Source organism: Chanodichthys erythropterus, chromosome 10 (genome assembly GCF_024489055.1).
Source record: "Chanodichthys erythropterus isolate Z2021 chromosome 10, ASM2448905v1, whole genome shotgun sequence".
Lineage (NCBI taxonomy): Eukaryota > Metazoa > Chordata > Actinopteri > Cypriniformes > Xenocyprididae > Chanodichthys > Chanodichthys erythropterus.
In genome coordinates this window covers 37,980,892-37,998,727 of record NC_090230.1, presented here as the reverse complement: position 1 = coordinate 37,998,727, position 17,836 = coordinate 37,980,892, and the positions used below count along the sequence as shown (strand labels likewise).

General features: G+C 35.7%; 1 protein-coding gene across 5 annotated transcripts in view; it reads left to right on the top strand.

The window, feature by feature from the left end:
* The window catches only part of dscama (Down syndrome cell adhesion molecule a), an 80,579-nt gene that overhangs the window by 45,248 nt on the left and 17,495 nt on the right, over positions 1-17,836 (top strand). For all 5 annotated transcript variants that reach the window (XM_067397609.1, XM_067397610.1, XM_067397608.1 and 2 more), the window contains exons 7-14: positions 1,110-1,385; positions 1,480-1,758; positions 1,853-1,972; positions 4,282-4,461; positions 14,736-14,950; positions 16,970-17,066; positions 17,232-17,360; positions 17,519-17,686. In XM_067397609.1, the coding sequence (XP_067253710.1) occupies positions 1,110-1,385; positions 1,480-1,758; positions 1,853-1,972; positions 4,282-4,461; positions 14,736-14,950; positions 16,970-17,066; positions 17,232-17,360; positions 17,519-17,686 (1,464 nt within the window). The remainder of the gene's footprint in view (positions 1-1,109; positions 1,386-1,479; positions 1,759-1,852; positions 1,973-4,281; positions 4,462-14,735; positions 14,951-16,969; positions 17,067-17,231; positions 17,361-17,518; positions 17,687-17,836) is intronic.

Here is a 17,836-nt window from a genome sequence, read left to right as displayed (position 1 = left end):
GTTAGTCAACACAGTCAACAAGTATAGTCTAAAACATGACAAAAGATTATTAAAACTAAATTATTTAAAATGTACTCTAAAGTAAAACTTTTAATTTGACATTATTACAAAGTGCACTTTTTAAAAGTGCACTTAAAGGTAGGGTAGGGAATTTTTTTTATAAACACTCTTTTTTTTATAAACTCTCTTCACATCCTGATAGCAATCAATATTAGTAGTGGTCTAAACATTAAAACATGTACATATATCTTCTGTGTCTCAGGACCAAAAAATGTTCATCCAATCATTGCATTCGGTCCACAAACATCACACGTCATCAGCGCGTTCCGTAGTTGTAGACAGTCACCGAGCACCAGAAACAAACAGCAGCCACTTTTTACATTTACACATTTTACTCCTGAACCAAAACAACAAGCTTATGCTGCGTTCACGCCATGTCATAACCGTAATTACGAGATGGCAACCCGTGACTTTCTACCCGGAGCTGTTCATATCCTCAGATTTATGTGTTTCTATGTCAAAACTATCAACGCCGAAATTAATCTGCAGCAGTCAGTTGGTACAAGTCAGTGCTCTGTAAGTTATTTACATTATTATTATTATTATTGTAATGTTATGTGCTTTGAGACATGGTTCAAAGCTAGCTTGCTATTGCTAGCCTCTCTGAAATTGCCTACCCTACCTTTAAGTGTGTTAAGAAACATCATGATAGTGATACTCCCTTTAAGCACACTTAAGTGGCATTTTATTTCATTAATTTTATATTATCAGCCAGAACAGTTTTTAAAAATATATTCCCAAGATTTGAAGTACACTACAAGTGCAAATTCAATACATTTAAGAACACTTCTTTTTCACAATAATATATAAAGGGATGCAATGTGTGAGAAACAATCCCATTTACGAGTATCAAACTAACCTTCTTAATCATTAACGTTGTGTTGTCTGTTTCTTTCTTTGATCTTAGAAAGGCCCTCATCCATTAACCATAAATCTACATTTTCTTTCTTTTCTTTTTTCTTTTTTTGCTACATTTTCTGCAAATTGGACTTCCATCACAATGTCAATATTCTTTTAAAGAGAAGTGTTTCTTTTTTGTACCTTTAAAGGTTCTGCTGACATACGACCAATGAAAAACCTCACAGCTATAGCTGGACGGGACATGTACATTCACTGCCATGTGATTGGTTACCCCTATTACTCCATCAAATGGTACAAGAACTCCAACCTTCTCCCTTTTAATGACCGTCAAAGGGCGTTCGAGAACAACGGCACGCTGAAGCTGCTGAATGTGCAGAAAGAATTGGACGAAGGAGAGTACAGCTGCCATGTGCTCGTTCAGCCCCAGCTGTTCAAGAACCAGAGTGTCCACATCACTGTGAAAGGTAGTGATACTTGACATCTGAAGGAAAATGAGTTAATTAAAAAGTCCTGTTCATACAGTAGCAATATTTAACAATGTTCTCTGGTTGTCGTCAGTGCCTCCCTTTATCCAGCCTTTCGAATTCCCACGATATTCCATCGGCCATCGCGTCTTCGTGCCCTGCGTTGTGCGCTCGGGTGACCTTCCCATCTCTATCACCTGGGAGAAGGATGGAAAGCCCATTAATGCCAGCCTGGGCGTGACCATCGACAACATCGATTTCACCAGCTCCTTGCGTATCTCCAACCTCCAGCGGGTGCACAACGGCACCTACACCTGCATTGCCCAAAACGATGCCGCTGTCGTCAAATACCAGAGTCAGCTCATAGTTAGAGGTAAGACTAAATGTTAAGCATCCTTTTTTGGATTACAATGAAGAAACTTTCACAAAGACATAACTTGAATGTGAATTTCTGGATTTTTTTGTAGTTCCACCAAGGTTCAAAGTGCAGCCTCAAGACCAGGATGGAATTTATGGTAAATCTGTGACCTTGAACTGCTCTGCGGATGGAGAGCCACGGCCGACTATTGAGTGGAAATATTCCAAAGGTACTTAGCTTCAATGACAACTATAACTTTGCATGCAAAAATAATTTTCTTAATTGGTATTTTGTCTTGAAAAATATATAAACATTCTTTAAAAGCAGATACATTTACTTGAGAAACAAATTTGTGTACGATAAAACATCATACCTTGTAGTTTGTTTTTCTTAGAACATTGTCAAAATAGCTTTTGGTTGTTTTAAAGGTGCCCTAGAATCAAAAATTGAATTTATATTGGCATAGTTAAATAACAAGAGTTCAGTACATGGAAAAGACATTAAGTTTCAAACCCCATTGCTTCCTCCTTCTTATATAAATCTCATTTGTTTAAAAGACTTCCGGAAAACACGCGGATCTCAACATAACACCGACTGTTACGTAACAGTCGGGATCATTAATATGTATGACCCCAATATTTGCATATATGCCAGCCCATGTTCAAGGCATTATGCTGCGTTCACACCAAACGCGAATAGAGCGTCATATTCGCGTCTACCGCGTCTAGTTTGCCGCTTAACGCGGCGCGAATTTACACCACAGTTCAAATTTTTCAACTCGGGCGTCAGACGCGAATTAGCGTCAAACACATAAATGCACAAAAAGCACCACTCGCGCGTATCGCGCAAAACGCTCAATTTGCGTCATTTGCGTGAACTAGATCACGCAAATGACGCGCCGCGAGACCTCCAGACGCGCGTAAACGCGTCTTTACATTGACTTAACATTGAAATCATTCGTGCCAGACGCTCTATTCGCGTTTGGTGTGAACACAGCATTAGACAAGGAAAGGCAGTATTCACGTCTGGATCTGTGCACAGACAAGGTAAGCCAGCAAGAACAACAGTGAAAAATGGCAGATGGAGCAATAATAACTGACATGATCCATGATAGCATGATATTTTTAGTGATATTTGTAAATTGTCTTTCTAAATGTTTCATTAGCATGTTGCTAATGTACTGTTAAATGTGGTTAAAGTTACCATCGTTTCTTACTGTACTGACGGAGACAAGAGGCCGTCGCTATTTTCATTATTAAACACTTGTCTGTATAATGCATAAACACAGCTTCATTCTTTATAAATCTCTCCATCAGTGTAGCATTAGCCGTTAGCCACGGAGCATAGCCTCAAACTCATACAGAATCAAACGTAAACATCAAAATAAATACTTTACTCACATAATTCGAAGCATGCATACAGCATGCATGACGAACATCTTGTAAAGATCCATTTGAGGGTTATATTAGCTGTGTGAACTTTGTAAATGCACTGTAATATAGTCGAGAGCTCGTGTGGCAGGGAGCACGCCATTTAAAGGGGCGGCGCGGCCAAAATCAGTGATGCCCCAAAATACGCAATTAAAAAATTAATAAAAAAAATCTATGGGGTATTTTGAGCTGAAACTTCACAGACACATTCAGGGGACACCTTAGACTTATATTACATCTTGTGAAAAAGCATTCTTGGGCACCTTTAAGAATAAATTTCATGATAGATAGATAGATAGATAGATAGATAGATAGATAGATAGATAGATAGATAGATAGATAGATAGATAGATAGATAGATAGATAGATAGATAGATAGATAGATAGATAGATAGATAGATAGATAGATAGATAGATAGATAGATAGATAGATAGATGAGACTGTCCTCCTCCAAAAAAACAACCCTATAGGTCGTTTTTTCAAGCACCTTATTGTGACCTATATTTACGTTTTAAAGTCATGCGCCCTCTAGCTGGTGTAAAACTAATGACAGTGTCATGTTACGTCTGTCGTCATGAAATGACATATGACCGCCGTTACCAATCAAAATGCATATTAATTTAAATGCAGTGTGTGGACTTTTTATATGGTCCCTTACCTGCCATTTGTCCTATTTCCATTTAGCAAAGTATCCTGTTGTCGATAGGGGCACAAATTGAGTAAATGCTCCTATGGGTCGTATTTCAGGGAAGTGACAAATGACTATATTGGCGTATTGGTTGGAGGATATGTTGGGGTTAGATAGATAGATAGATAGATAGATAGATAGATAGATAGATAGATAGATAGATAGATAGATAGATAGATAGATAGATAGATAGATAGATAGATAGATAGATAGATAGATAGATAGATAGATAGATAGATAGATAGATAGATAGATAGATAGATAGATGGATGGATGGATGGATGGATGGATCAACTGTACATTTATTTTATTTTATTATTTATTTTATTTTATTTTTTACATTTTAAAACTATTTGCCAACGGTGAAAAAAAAAGTATGAAAGCACTTTAACTAGAGGACGTCTTCCTCTCTTTGCCAGGTGCTGGGGTGCCCCAGTTTCAACCCATCGCTCTAAACTCCGGCTTCAGGGTCCAGCTGCTCGGGAATGGCTCACTACTGATTAAGCACGTTCTTGAGGAGGATGCAGGTTATTACCTGTGCAAGGTCAGCAATGACGTGGGAGCCGATGTCAGCAAGTCCATGTACCTCAACGTGAAAAGTAAGAAACAATATTGTACTGAGATGATAGATGATTGTTTTAACGGTTCGCTTTGCAGTTCTGGTAAAATTATAATCTCTCAACCATATTGAGGTAAATATTTAGATGTTTATTTTTTAAGAGGTACAAGATACAGATGTGTCCATTGTTTTGACAGTCCTCCTGGAGAAAGCTTGGGCTGAATGTCTTAAGGGACACTATGGTGAAAGTTCACCGAGTGACCATTATGGGGCGTGAACCAACAACCTTCTGGTTACCACTTGCAAAACCAATCAAATGTGTGTTTTGGTCACAGTAGTTTTTATTTATTATTTATTTTTTATTATTAATCAGCCTTTTTGTGTCATAAGGGCTTAGAATTATTCTTTGTATTGTAGACTAAACCAGAGTTGTATGTGTCAGGTGAGAGTGTTTCTGCAGTGAAAGTGTCTTTGTCTGCCTTAGACACATGTGGGTGTTTATCCACGAGTAGCCAAAAACCTTTTTCCCCCTCATTACACTGTGTACTCCAGTAGGAGCTGACATGTGGAAAGGCTTGTGCTTTCAATGTGCTTAATGTGTGTGTGCATGTCTCACTTTTTCTGTTTCCACCCACTCTCTGTTACACTCTGTTACCACACACATACAGTACACACATAGGGAGAGAGAGAGGGAGAGCTCAGTAATTATTGCTTCAGATTATATTCCAAAAATTCTTGATAATGGTTGTGAGTAAAATAGGATATTTTGAGCATATATTTTTATATTTAAAAAATAATTATAGAATTAATACTAATACTAATATTATATAAGATATATAAATTAATAATTCTGCATTTATAGAAAAAATATATATAACAAGGCTGCATTTATAAAAACAAAACTTGCAAAACTGAATTTTCAGCATCATTACTTCAGTGTCATATGATCCTTCAGAAATCATTCTAATATGTTGAAAAAAGTTGTGCTGCTTAATATTTATAGGTAGAAACCATATGTTTTTTTAAGGATTTTTGATTTTCAGGAAAAAATGCATTTATTTTAAATAGAAAATTTTGTAACATTATATTATTATATTATTATACAATAATAATTTATTTAAAAAAAAATCTTACTGACCTCTATATTTTGAATCGTACTTTAGCCAACCGTGCTGATAATTCTGAGCCTAGAATGGTTTGTAATCGTGCTGTGCCGTACCAGGTTCAAGTGGAAATAATTCGTAAAAAACATTTCTAGAAGCGTTTGGCCCAACGGTGGAAAAGCAGTTTATAATCTTATAAACATTTACATTTAAACATTTACGTATTATTATTATCATCCATAGTAAAATAGTTCCAACAGTTTTTGCTATGGTACCGAAACTGGTACAGAGAACGCTGAAATTTTACCGGTATTGGTACTGAGTACTGGAATCTTGGTACCGTGACAACCCTATTTGCAGGTTTGTGAAATAGTTTACATTTCACTGTTTTTGTTCATTTTGAGAAATATTGAATATGTTTTTGTGCAAGTGACATGAGTAAATGCATGCTCACATTTAGTCACAAGTAATTCATTACTTTACTAGTTACTTGAAAAAGTAACTCAGAAATGTTGTTGTAAATTTAAAAGTAATGCGTCACTTTACTAGTTACTTGAAAAAGTAACTCAGAAATGTTAATTTAAAAGTAATGTGTTACTTTACTAGTTACTTGAAAAAGTAACTCAGATATTTTGTAAATTTAAAAGTAATGCGTCACTTTACTAGTTACTTGAAAAAGAAACTCAGAAATTTTGTTGTAAATATAAAAGTAATGCGTTTCTTTACTAATTACTTGAAAAAGTAACTCAGACATTTTGTTGTAAATTTAAAAGTAATGTGTTACTTTACTAGTTACTTGAAAAGGTAACTCAAAAAAAGTTGTTGTGAATTTAAAAGTAATGCGTTACTTTAGTTGCTTGAAAAAGTAATCTGATTACGTATCTCATGTTACTTGTAATGCGTTACCCCCAACACCGAATATAATAAGATTTATTATAATAAGACCTGGAACGTGTATTCTTAGAAAGTAAATTGGGTCATGTTGACTTCATCAAAGATGTTTATTTAAAATGTAGTAATATCTTTAAATACTTGTGTGACTCAAATAAATGCTGAAATCCATTTGCTTTAACAGTGTTTTTCTACAGCGTGTGACACAGCAGCTAAATGATCTGTTTTAATGTCGGGTTATCCGACTATTCCCTGTCTGCCTATGCAAAGGTGGCTGCGTTCTCATTTGATCAGAGTGTGATGTTAGAGAGACTTATTTTCACACCCTGCTCTTATCAGCACGCAGCAGGAGCTTCCCTGCAGAGCCGCTCTCTCTGCCCAATACAACCTCTTCTTCATCCTCTTTCCCTTCCTCCTTCCCTCCCTCCCTTCCTCCCTCTGTCTCTATTCTCTCTGCCGCTCTCCTTCTCATGTCGTGTAACAACACACACATACACTCTGTTCTCAGAGAGATCGATCGGGCTGACAGGTGAAATACTGTCGTACGTGCATGCCGTGGTGTTTGTGCGGAAAGCTCTGCTCCCGGAGGCACAGGTCTGTTGTTGTGGCTCGCTGGTGTAACTCGAGTCTCCCTGAGAGGTTTGTTTCAGAGTCCGCTGTGATCTTTCCACTTTACCGCAAACAAGCTCCTCATTAAGATCACCCGTGATCAGCGCTGAGAGTACAGTTCATGTCCCCATGGCCACAGAACAGAAGGAGAGATTGTACCCTTCTGAAACAAAACAGAAAAAAATACTCAAATCCATTACTCACTACTCATACTTCTTTTATACATTTAATGTATGCCACATTGCATGTTTAATTCAATGAAAGGGGTTCAGTTAACTTTATTTACTAAAAATAAAGATGTAAAAAAAAAGAGAAATAGTCACAATTGTGACATTTTTTACAGCAGAAACAAAGGAAGATTAGATTAAGGATAGAATATTCTGTGCATTAAATTTTTTTGTACACCTCAGATTTTGAAATGTAGTAAGTCACAATCTGGGCATACTATGCACAGACTAAACTTGCTAGTTGCCATATCTTCATTACTTATATAGAGAAAAAATTACACCAAAATTCAAAAATCTTTAGCCATAGCAAAAGTACATTTCTTACTGAAGTTAATAATTAATCTCAGTTTTTAGTGTTTATTTAAAATGAGACAAATATGCTATCATTTTTAATCACCAATCTGTTTTTTAGCAGATTAGTTATTTAAAGGTGTTGTAAGCGATTTCTGAGAAACACTGTTGAAAAACACTTCATTCATCTTCGGAACACAAATTAAGATATTTTAGATTTAGTCCGAGAGCTAAGGTAATAAAAACATCATCAAAGTAGTCCATGTGACATCAGTGGGTTAGTTAGAATTTTTTGAAGCATCGAAAATACATATCTGGTGCGCCCGAGCTTCATTTACAGCCTGAGGCCGGGTTCACACCGCACGCGTCAGCAGAGCGTATTTTTTTCGGCGTCCATGTTAACAGATGAGAGCGTTCACACCGCACGCAGAGGCTGCGCTGCAGCGTGTTGCAGGAGCAGAGCAGGAGCAGAGCAGAAGCAGCAGTGCCGCAGTCGTTTCGGCGCTGGGTCTATTTTTGCTGCGCTGCTAATGCTCAATTAAAGTGAGAGTACACCTTTGATGGACAAAATAAATATGATTTCACACAAAAAAGTGATTTAAATGCACAGAATAAGCATATCTAGTGTGTTTTAACAAAAATTGAAGTATGTCAGGAAAGAAAATTAATATTAAAAAATATTTATAGAAGATTTACTTATTTAAACTTGTTTTTAATTATTCAGTTTGGGTTAAAGTATGGTCTTATAAAAAAACTAAACTAAACTAGCCAGAAAATAGTATATATAAACATTACTTTAGTTATTACACAGACAGCAATATAGGCTCTAGCATACCCAAATCAAACCCGAGTTTGCTGGCTTTTTTCGCTGAGTTTTCTGTGTTGTAAACATGTTCATGCAGCAGATGATGTAAAACACAAAGCTTACCTCATTCGTGTGCAGCAATGGATGACATGAGGCTTTTATTTATTTATTTTTATTCATTTTACGATTATATGTGCGTTCTGTACACCTTGCATGTTAACAAACTTTCAAGTTTATTAATGACCAACTTATAAAAACAAATTTATAGTTGTGTTTGTAGAGAACATGTCTAAGGATTTCAACACAGAGGAAAACTTGCATTTTTTTGCTCAGCCATATTTATTTGAACCCGAATACACAGACGCAGAACTAAGAGTGATGGAAGAAGCTCCTACACAGCAGCAACCGCTGTCACAAGCAGCCTCACTGTGGAGTCGTGAACGCGGATTGACAACAGACCCGGAAGAGAAGACAATGCTGAATAAAGTCATAGTTTTTGTTATTTTTGGACCAAATGTATTTTCGATGCTTCAAAAACTTCTAACTAACCCACTGATGTCACATGGACTACTGTGATGATGTTATTATTACCTTTTTGGACATGGACAGTCTACCGTACAAACACTTTCAATGGAGGGACAGAAAGCTCTCAGACTAAATCTAAAATATCTTAAACTGTGTTCTGAAGATGAACGGAGGTCTTACGGGTTTGGAACGACCAAATTAATGCATTTTTACCTCTAGAGGTGGTCAAAAGTGGACAAGCTCAAAATATTTTACACCCCGTTTACACCCGTGTTTAGTATCGTCCACTTGTGATCCGATCGACCAAAACGCATCTTAATACCAGGTGTAAACAGCATCAGCCATCTCCCTTTCTACAGGCTTTCTTCAAATCTCTCTCTTGCTCACTCTCTTTCCTCCCCCATCATGAGTGGACACGCCCCCCTACTGCTGATTGGCTACAAGTACATTGTGATGCTCAATCTGATCCACTTTCAACAGCGTTTCTCAGTAATCTCTTACAGCACCTTTAATGTTTAGCTTACAATGTGCCCCACTATTCGAACTATACTATTCTATGACATTAAATTTATAATTTTTATAAATTTTTATTGAGAAACCCTGAGAAACAGGTGAAGAAAGACATGTTATGCCCTGCACTCCCCTACTATATACTGCAGAGGAGTACAATAGTATGCTATTTAGAAAGTAGAAGCACTGATGCTTGATTGTACAGAGCAATTTTCAGGAAATTCTGCTGATAAAAGAACAGCTATGATGATCCCAACTCTCTATATAACAAGACATAATGGAGTGTCACGTTAATGGCTGCTTATCTATAATCCCTCCCCTCCTTCGCTCTGATTGGCCGCACGCTTTTCCAGTTTCAGCATCATGATGCGGCTCATTCTCCACGCAAAGCCCAATGGTGCAGTAAAGGAGGAGATCAGGCCGCAGTGAACACGGCCACTTAACCAGTCAGCTCACTGTTAACCCCAGTGCATCGTGGGGCAGGGGATGCTATACACATGCATGTAATCTGCCTGCCAGCCCAGTGAGGTGGATGGTCTTGGCCTACATCCCCCACACACAGCCCTGAGCGCTGATGGGATAGGGGATGATGGGTGCCCTCAGAAAGCCTGCGGGGAGCCAGGAGCCGCTATGAGACTAAGACAGGAGAGACATTACACTGGAGTCAGCCTCCGTCTCGAGCTCCAGTCATTCCGGTTTCATTTGTTGCATTATGCGGCCAAGAAACTAAGCAAATATTAAAAGTAATATTTTTGGATAACCTACTGCTGGTTGTCACAATTTATAATGATAATATTTATTATATTTAAGATTATTTATGAGTAATTGTTATAGTTTTTTATAGTTTTACATTATAAATATTAAATATATAAAATACATTTATAGTGTAAAGGTATAATGCAGTGAACACTGCATATAGCTAAACTAAACTAAAAATTAGCTATGTGTATATATATATATATATATATATATATATATATATATATATATATATATATACATCATTTATTAACCTTTTTAATGTTAGTTAATAAAGATAATAATTTACAGAGCATTAACTAATGTGAACAGATACAACATTTTGATGAAAATGTATTGGTAAATGTTGAAATTAACAAACGAAAATTAGTAAATACTGTAAGTATTATTCATTGTTAGTTTGTTAGCTAATATTACAAATATTGATTATATATATATATATATATATATATATATATATATATATATATATATATATATATATATATATATATTATAAATTATATACAAATTAGATTTTTTGCACAACAATAGTTTGAAATATTGATTTATTTTATTTAATATTTGCATGTTGCAATTTACATAAATTATTTTGTCTATTATCATTGTTTTACTGTTTAAGTTGTGCTGAGAAACTGTTAAATGGACATTTTCGTTGTGACAACATGCCCCTCAATAGGAGTGCTAAGGGTTAATGTCTTAAATTAACAATATCTTTTTGTAAACTTTAAAGTACATCTTTAAATATTCACTTGTTCTGTATAAGGGAAACTGGATCATTTCCCTGTGTCTGCACCAAACATGCGGCAAACGTGTCTCCAATTCGCAGATTTATGTGTGGATTGATAGTTTGAGGTCAAATGTCATAGAGCTGTGCAAAGCAAATTGTCAATTCTGACCCCTTGTGACCTAATTAGACTGATTAGTTTGACAACCCCTCCAGCCTTATTCACATCAAGACATTAAACAAACACAGTCGTTCTTTTCCTCTTGTGCTATTTTTTTTCTCATTCCGAAAAGGAATGAAAAAGGACAAGATTACCAGCGTCATCCTCCCAGAGAAAGATATTCAGCTCGGATCCATGATACAAACATGCAGGCTAGTAACTGCTCTCCTCTGAAAATCAATTCTGGATGTTTGTTCTATTCTTGTCCTCCATTGACAGCACCCTCTTACAGCTGGGGGAGAGCAGGCAGGCCGGAGCTGGTTGGCATGGTAACGTGTCCAGGTGAAAGGGAGATGCAGGGAGGGGGGCTCTCATGGGAGGGGGAGAGGAAAGCAGCCAGGATTCCCTGCGGGCTGGATATAAACCAGAGACCACAGACTCCCACTGCATCTCAGTCAACTAGACCTGTCAAGGACACACATCTGCAAAATGAGCTCTGTGTTTAGATAGATAGATAGATAGATAGATAGATAGATAGATAGATAGATAGATTTATATACGTAATTTACTTATATACAGAAAAATCTTTCAGATGATGTGTAATAGCACCCCCTAGTGTATAACTGTGACAACACGGAAAGCAGGAAAATTCCATCAATTACAGGGAAGCGTTTTCTCACAAATGACGGAAATTTTAAGTTGTTATGAAAAATGCACAAAAATACTATTTTCGATATATGAAATATATATTTTCCAAAACATGTTTTACTCTAAAAATGTGTGAAAATCAATGCCATAAATCTAAACAAGTTGTGTGCCAAATTTGATTGTGATATTTCAAAAAATTAGCTTTCAGTAAAATTTTGTTTGGGTGCAGTACCAAACATTTCCACTAGATGAAATTCATTTCCCATTCGTTTCCAATGCAGACATTTTTGACTGTTAGGAGTACAAATGTAATTTTTTTTCAGGACCATTTAACCTTTTTGAATAATTTTTTTTTGTGAGTTTCGTTCCATTCCGATGAAGTAAAAAATAATAATAATAATAATTAAAAAAAACAAAACATAAAATTTAATTTCAAAATGTTGTGCAGTTAATTATAATACATTCAGTTCCTCTTAAGGAAGGAAAACAGACTAATTTGTTAGAAAGATTGATGCAGCTGTCATGCAGTGGTTCTCATTAATGCTAGTACCATCAATAGTGTTTTTCACCTGTAAAATTTCAGACATGTTAGGCTTCCAAAATTAAATTATCCCAAACATAGGCTGCAGATTATTTAATTCTTGTTAAAAGTCCCTGGATTTGGTTTATAAATAAATTTGTTGGTCCTTTTTACTCTTGAAGGATAAAGTAGAACGCATTTTGACGGGCCTTTAGAAATCACACAGATCATAAATAAACTGTTTGGGTAACATGAATGTGTTAAATAAATGTATTAAATAAGTTAACACATAAATGTTGGGAGATACACTGTTTTAATATACTCTGATACAGTTTGCTTTGACTAAAGTGAACAGAAGTTGTGAAACTTATGTTCAGGGATTCATTTTTCCTCACAGGTAAATAATGGTGATTCTTTCTCTTGGGATGGGTGAATATCACTTTCTCTGCCCCTGATATTCCAGGGAATAAAAGCAGCTACCTCGAGAAACTGTGTGTAAATGCGTGTATTCATGACACATGCAAAAATACAATAATACATACGCTCAAGCACACAAAGCAGCCTAACGCGGATCATTTTCGTCCATTTACGACCCCTAAATGAATGAGTAAAATGAGCCTGAATCAATCAGAGAGGATTCAGAAGAGACGTAAATCACTCCTACAGCCAAGAGAGCAAGTTCCTGCCCAGCAACACACCGTTCTTCTGTCTGGATCTCAGGAGGAGAATTAGCACCTTCCATTTCAGTCCAACTGCTGCTTATAATTCTGCTGGATATTAAAGAAATACATCAACACAGCAATTATGCAGTCGTGATGAAGACAGCTCGCAGCCTGAGGGAAGATACAGCTGCCCCTCCAACACAGAGCCTACTTCCCTCTTTAGTGTTTTATTCTGGATAATCGCATAACTAGCGAGCACTCGGCCGGGATAAGAAATAGGATGCCAGTTTAGGCTGCCTGCATCTTTTATCGGGGGACTGTACAGCTTCATTTGTACCCTCTGATCAACTGTAGTCGTATTAAGAGACTTCACACGTGTCCTCTCACTGTTTACAAACGAAAACGCTAGGATTGCTAACAGGGTGGACATAAAGGGCTAAAGTTAGCCGTTGCTCAGTGACAGTTAGCTTATAGGGTGTCAATGTAATATCAATTGAAATATTGATATTAATCATACTTATATTTGTAACTTTTAGCTATATTCATGTTAGGAAATGATATTTTTCAGGCTGGTCCAGCTAATGCATATGCAACAAACTAATAAACAAACAAACAAACAAACAGGTGATGCCACTAAAAAAAGGGTCAAATTTCACAATTGTTTGTGTATATATATAGTTTTTGTTTTTATGAGCTGATTTTTTTTGCGCTTTTGTTATTTTGCATATATGTGTGTGTGTGTGTGTGTGTAAGGTGTATAATTATTATGCATATACAAATACACACACATGCATGTATATATGTAATAATTTTTTTAAATTAAAACAAAAATATTTATATATAATATAAATATATACTGTATATACATGTAAATATTTCTTAAATACATATATGTGTGCGTATTTAAATATACAAATTATACACAGTACATACACATATATTATTTAAACACAAACTTTTATTTTGGATATAAATATAAATTATATAAAATTTATATATATATATATAAATATATATTATATATTATATATTATATATATATATATATATATATATATATATATATAATATAATGTGTATATATAATGTGTATATGTAATGTTGTTTTCCCTTTAATAATGACGTCACTTCCTGGATAATAATGTCATTAAAAGAACTCAATTTTTCAAAAAGAAACCATGGGGATATTTCTTATAAACTACAATTTTTTTTTCCATGCAGCACGTTGATAATGTTACTTTTCATATTGTGATAAAAGATTGAAAAACAAGAATTTTTGATCAGATTTAAATATTTACAATTTTTCATTTTAATATTTTCAAAAAATAAAGAAAAATAATTAATACATTTAAAAAAATCTTAAAATATGAAATGTTTTAAAATCAGGAATGGAAACCAAAAAAACCTAAGTAAAATCTTTTTTTTTTTTCCCCTTTTTTTTTTTTTTTTTGCTGCTGAGCTGAGAATTGCTAGAGTGAATAAGAGATGACATGTAAACGGTCGGGACTTTCAACCTGACACACTCAATCACATCACACGCTGTACCGGCGCTCCCACGTACCCGCCTGGTGCTCCTCTCCCCCAATGAATGCCTGTGAGGAACCGGGACGTGTGTGTGTGTGTGTGTGTGCGAGAGAGGAATAATAACTGTACCTCTGCATAAAGCATCACATTCAATCTTGTATTTGCCATAGAGCTGTAAAACATTTACCTTGTCTGGAGTTGTAAAGTGTTCTGATCCTTGCTGTTGCAAAACGTTACATGGCACTTACACAAATGTAAGTTAAAAGTCATTGATGTCATAAGAAAAACTCACTCATTTTAATTCACAGTGATGGCATTTGTCCTCATGATGCTTTTTCTTTTCTCTCTCTCAGTTCCGGCCATGATAACATCGTATCCCAACAATTCACTGGCAACGAAAGGAGAGAAGATAGAGATGAGCTGTAAGGCCCATGGCGAGAAGCCCATCATGGTTAGATGGGAGAAGGAGTTGGAAAAGGAGAAGCAGTCACATATGATCAATCCAGACATGTGGCGGCACACGGTAACAGTCAAGAACGTCGGCGACGAGGTCGTCTCCACCCTGCAGGTCAGATTCTTCATTTGTGCGTTGTCATTTTTCATGCTTGGCCTCTGATACTCTGATGCTCATATTTCAAAATGAAACAATCCTTCAAACTTAGTTCAAAATATAGTACTGATGATACTTGGTTTAATTCTGAATGCTAGTTTAATTAATTAATTAATTGTTTAAATGGTGATGAGGTCCTTCACATACACATACTATTATATTTAAATAATAATACATATTTAATTATATATATATATATATATATATATATATATATATATATATATATATATATATATATATATTGACAATTTATTTTTTGTTTATATAGTTGTATAGTTATGTTTATTTAACATTTAAATGTTATTTAAAATTAAAATTAAAATAATAATAATAAAAATACAAATGGTATAATATATAAAATAAATGCATTACCGTTTAAAATTTTGGGGTTAGTAACAGTTTAAATATTTTTGAAAGAAGTCTCTTATAGTTACTTGACAGGAATATAGTAAAAGCAGTAATATTGTGAAATATTATTACCATTTAAAAATTTCCATTTGAATATATTTTTAAATGTAATTTATTCCTGTGATGGAAAAGTTCAAAAGAACTTGAACTTTCTATTAATATAAGATTATAAATGTCTTTACTGTCACTTTTGATCAATTTAATGCATTCTTCTCGAATAAAAGTATTCATTTCTTTTAAAGGGGACCTATAATGGCCCTTTCACAAGATGTAAAATAAGTCTCTGGTGTCCCCAGAATGTGTCTGTGAAGTTTCAACTCAAAATACCCCACAGATCATTTATTATAACTTGTCAAATTTGCCACATTATTTGAGTGTGAGCAAAAACATGCTGTTTTTGTGCATGTCCCTTTAAATGCAAATGAGCTGCTGCTCAAGGCCCGCTTTCCGGAAGAGGGCGGAGCTTTAACAGCTCACGCTTCGGTTGCTCAACAACAACACAGCCAAAATGATGATTGTCAGTAAAGCCGCGGTCACACTAGACTGTTAACTTGCAAAATTTCTACAGCGTCTTTTTTTATAAACATGAATTCAACACATAACTTAAAGTAATACATTCAAAATGTAAAAATATAGAACCTACTCGACTTTACTGCAAAAACATCTTTCTTTTAATTCCGCCAAGAGGTCATGCCATGACGAATCGATCTTCTACTGGTCGCACTTCTTCACATGATGCGAATTCGCAGGTCAGAGTTCACCAAACTTGAACTTTGGAACGCAACGAAATGCTAAATTTTTCTCACGAGCTTGCGTTTCTGGTCTGTCACATTCGCACACGTTTAAATGGAAGTCAATGGAAAGAAAATTGCAGTGTTACCGCACCTTAACGGTGTTCAGCCTTACTTTGTTCAAACCGAAGTCAGAAACTGATGGAGAGACTCAGGAAGAACTTTTAGAATGAACTGGACATTTCTGAATGGTTAGTGGATAAATGAATGTAGTTGCTGTGGAGTTGATTCAACTCATCGACTAGAATGTGCCGTCATGTTAATTTTTTGTACAAATCCAGCGTTGAATTGAACCTCATTTGTGAAGCAGTCTGGCATAAAATGACTTTATGGTAACAACACTCTACTACAACAACTCTTCCTCTTCTCTAAAGCAGCCCAATATGGCCTCACCCCCTTTGCTGCGTTTCTCAGGGGCAGGGTTTATGTAAATTTGGGGGTTTTTGATGTCACCAACCCAGGAAGAACCTCATTGTAGTCCCTACCAGCTGCTGTAGTCCTTAAAGCGATTTCTGTAAAAGAAAATATCTCCCTTTGCATTGAACTTTGAGCATCGTAACTTTGCAGATGTTGTTTATGATCAAACAGGAACATTACACACTAACTAAAGTTAAAAAAGTGAAATCATAATCAACCACCCCTTTAAAAAACATCATGCTGACCCCAAACTATTGAATGTTGGTGTTTTTAAATGTTGTTTAAACAAAATACTAGTTTTGTAACTAAAATGTTATTACATTGAATTTATATTTTTATTTTTATACTCATATTTCAGATCTATCCAACGATGAGAGAGGATTCTGGATTCTTCTCCTGTCACGCCATTAACTCTTATGGTGAAGACAGAGGCATCCTTCAGTTAACGGTTCAAGGTAAGCAGCCGGAAAATCACCTGGGCTTGGCTGAAATCTAGGGATTTATTAGGCATTTGAAATGAGACTCTTGAGAGAAATCTCCTGATTTAAATGTCATTGTTTAAATGTGGGGATGATTCCAAAGCCTCTGAGAATCTGAGAGCCGTTTCATTAAATTCTCAGAGCCGCCAGAGCCTCCTAAAGTGGAGATTCGTGAGGTGAAAGAGAGGACCATCGCCCTCCGCTGGACCATGGGGTTCGATGGAAACAGTCCCATCACCGGCTATGATATTGAGTGCAAAAATAAAACAGGTATGTGATGCAAATGAATGCAAACAACAGTAGTTTGATGAATAGATCATTATAAACCTTGTAATTGTCATTTGAAATGACAATAAATAAAGCTGATCAGTTGACACATGAGATCCAGATATGTTTTCAACCATTTGCATGTCTCTACTTATAAACAGAAACTTGGGAAAGAGCTCGCAGGACCAGAGATGTTTCTCCCACCTTAAACCAGGCTACCATCATTGAACTCCACCCATCATCCACCTACAACATCCGTATTTTTGCGAAGAACCACATTGGTGACAGTGAACCCAGCAACGAGCTCACTGTAACCACCGATGAAGCAGGTATGATTTACTAGTCGTGAAATCAACTTTACTTCACATCCCTGGTGTTATTATGTTCAATTCATCAGTGCATGTTACTCTTCCATCTTATTTCTGATATTTGAAATGTTTTGGGCAAACTTTTAGGGCTTTTGAAGGGCTTTTTTTATT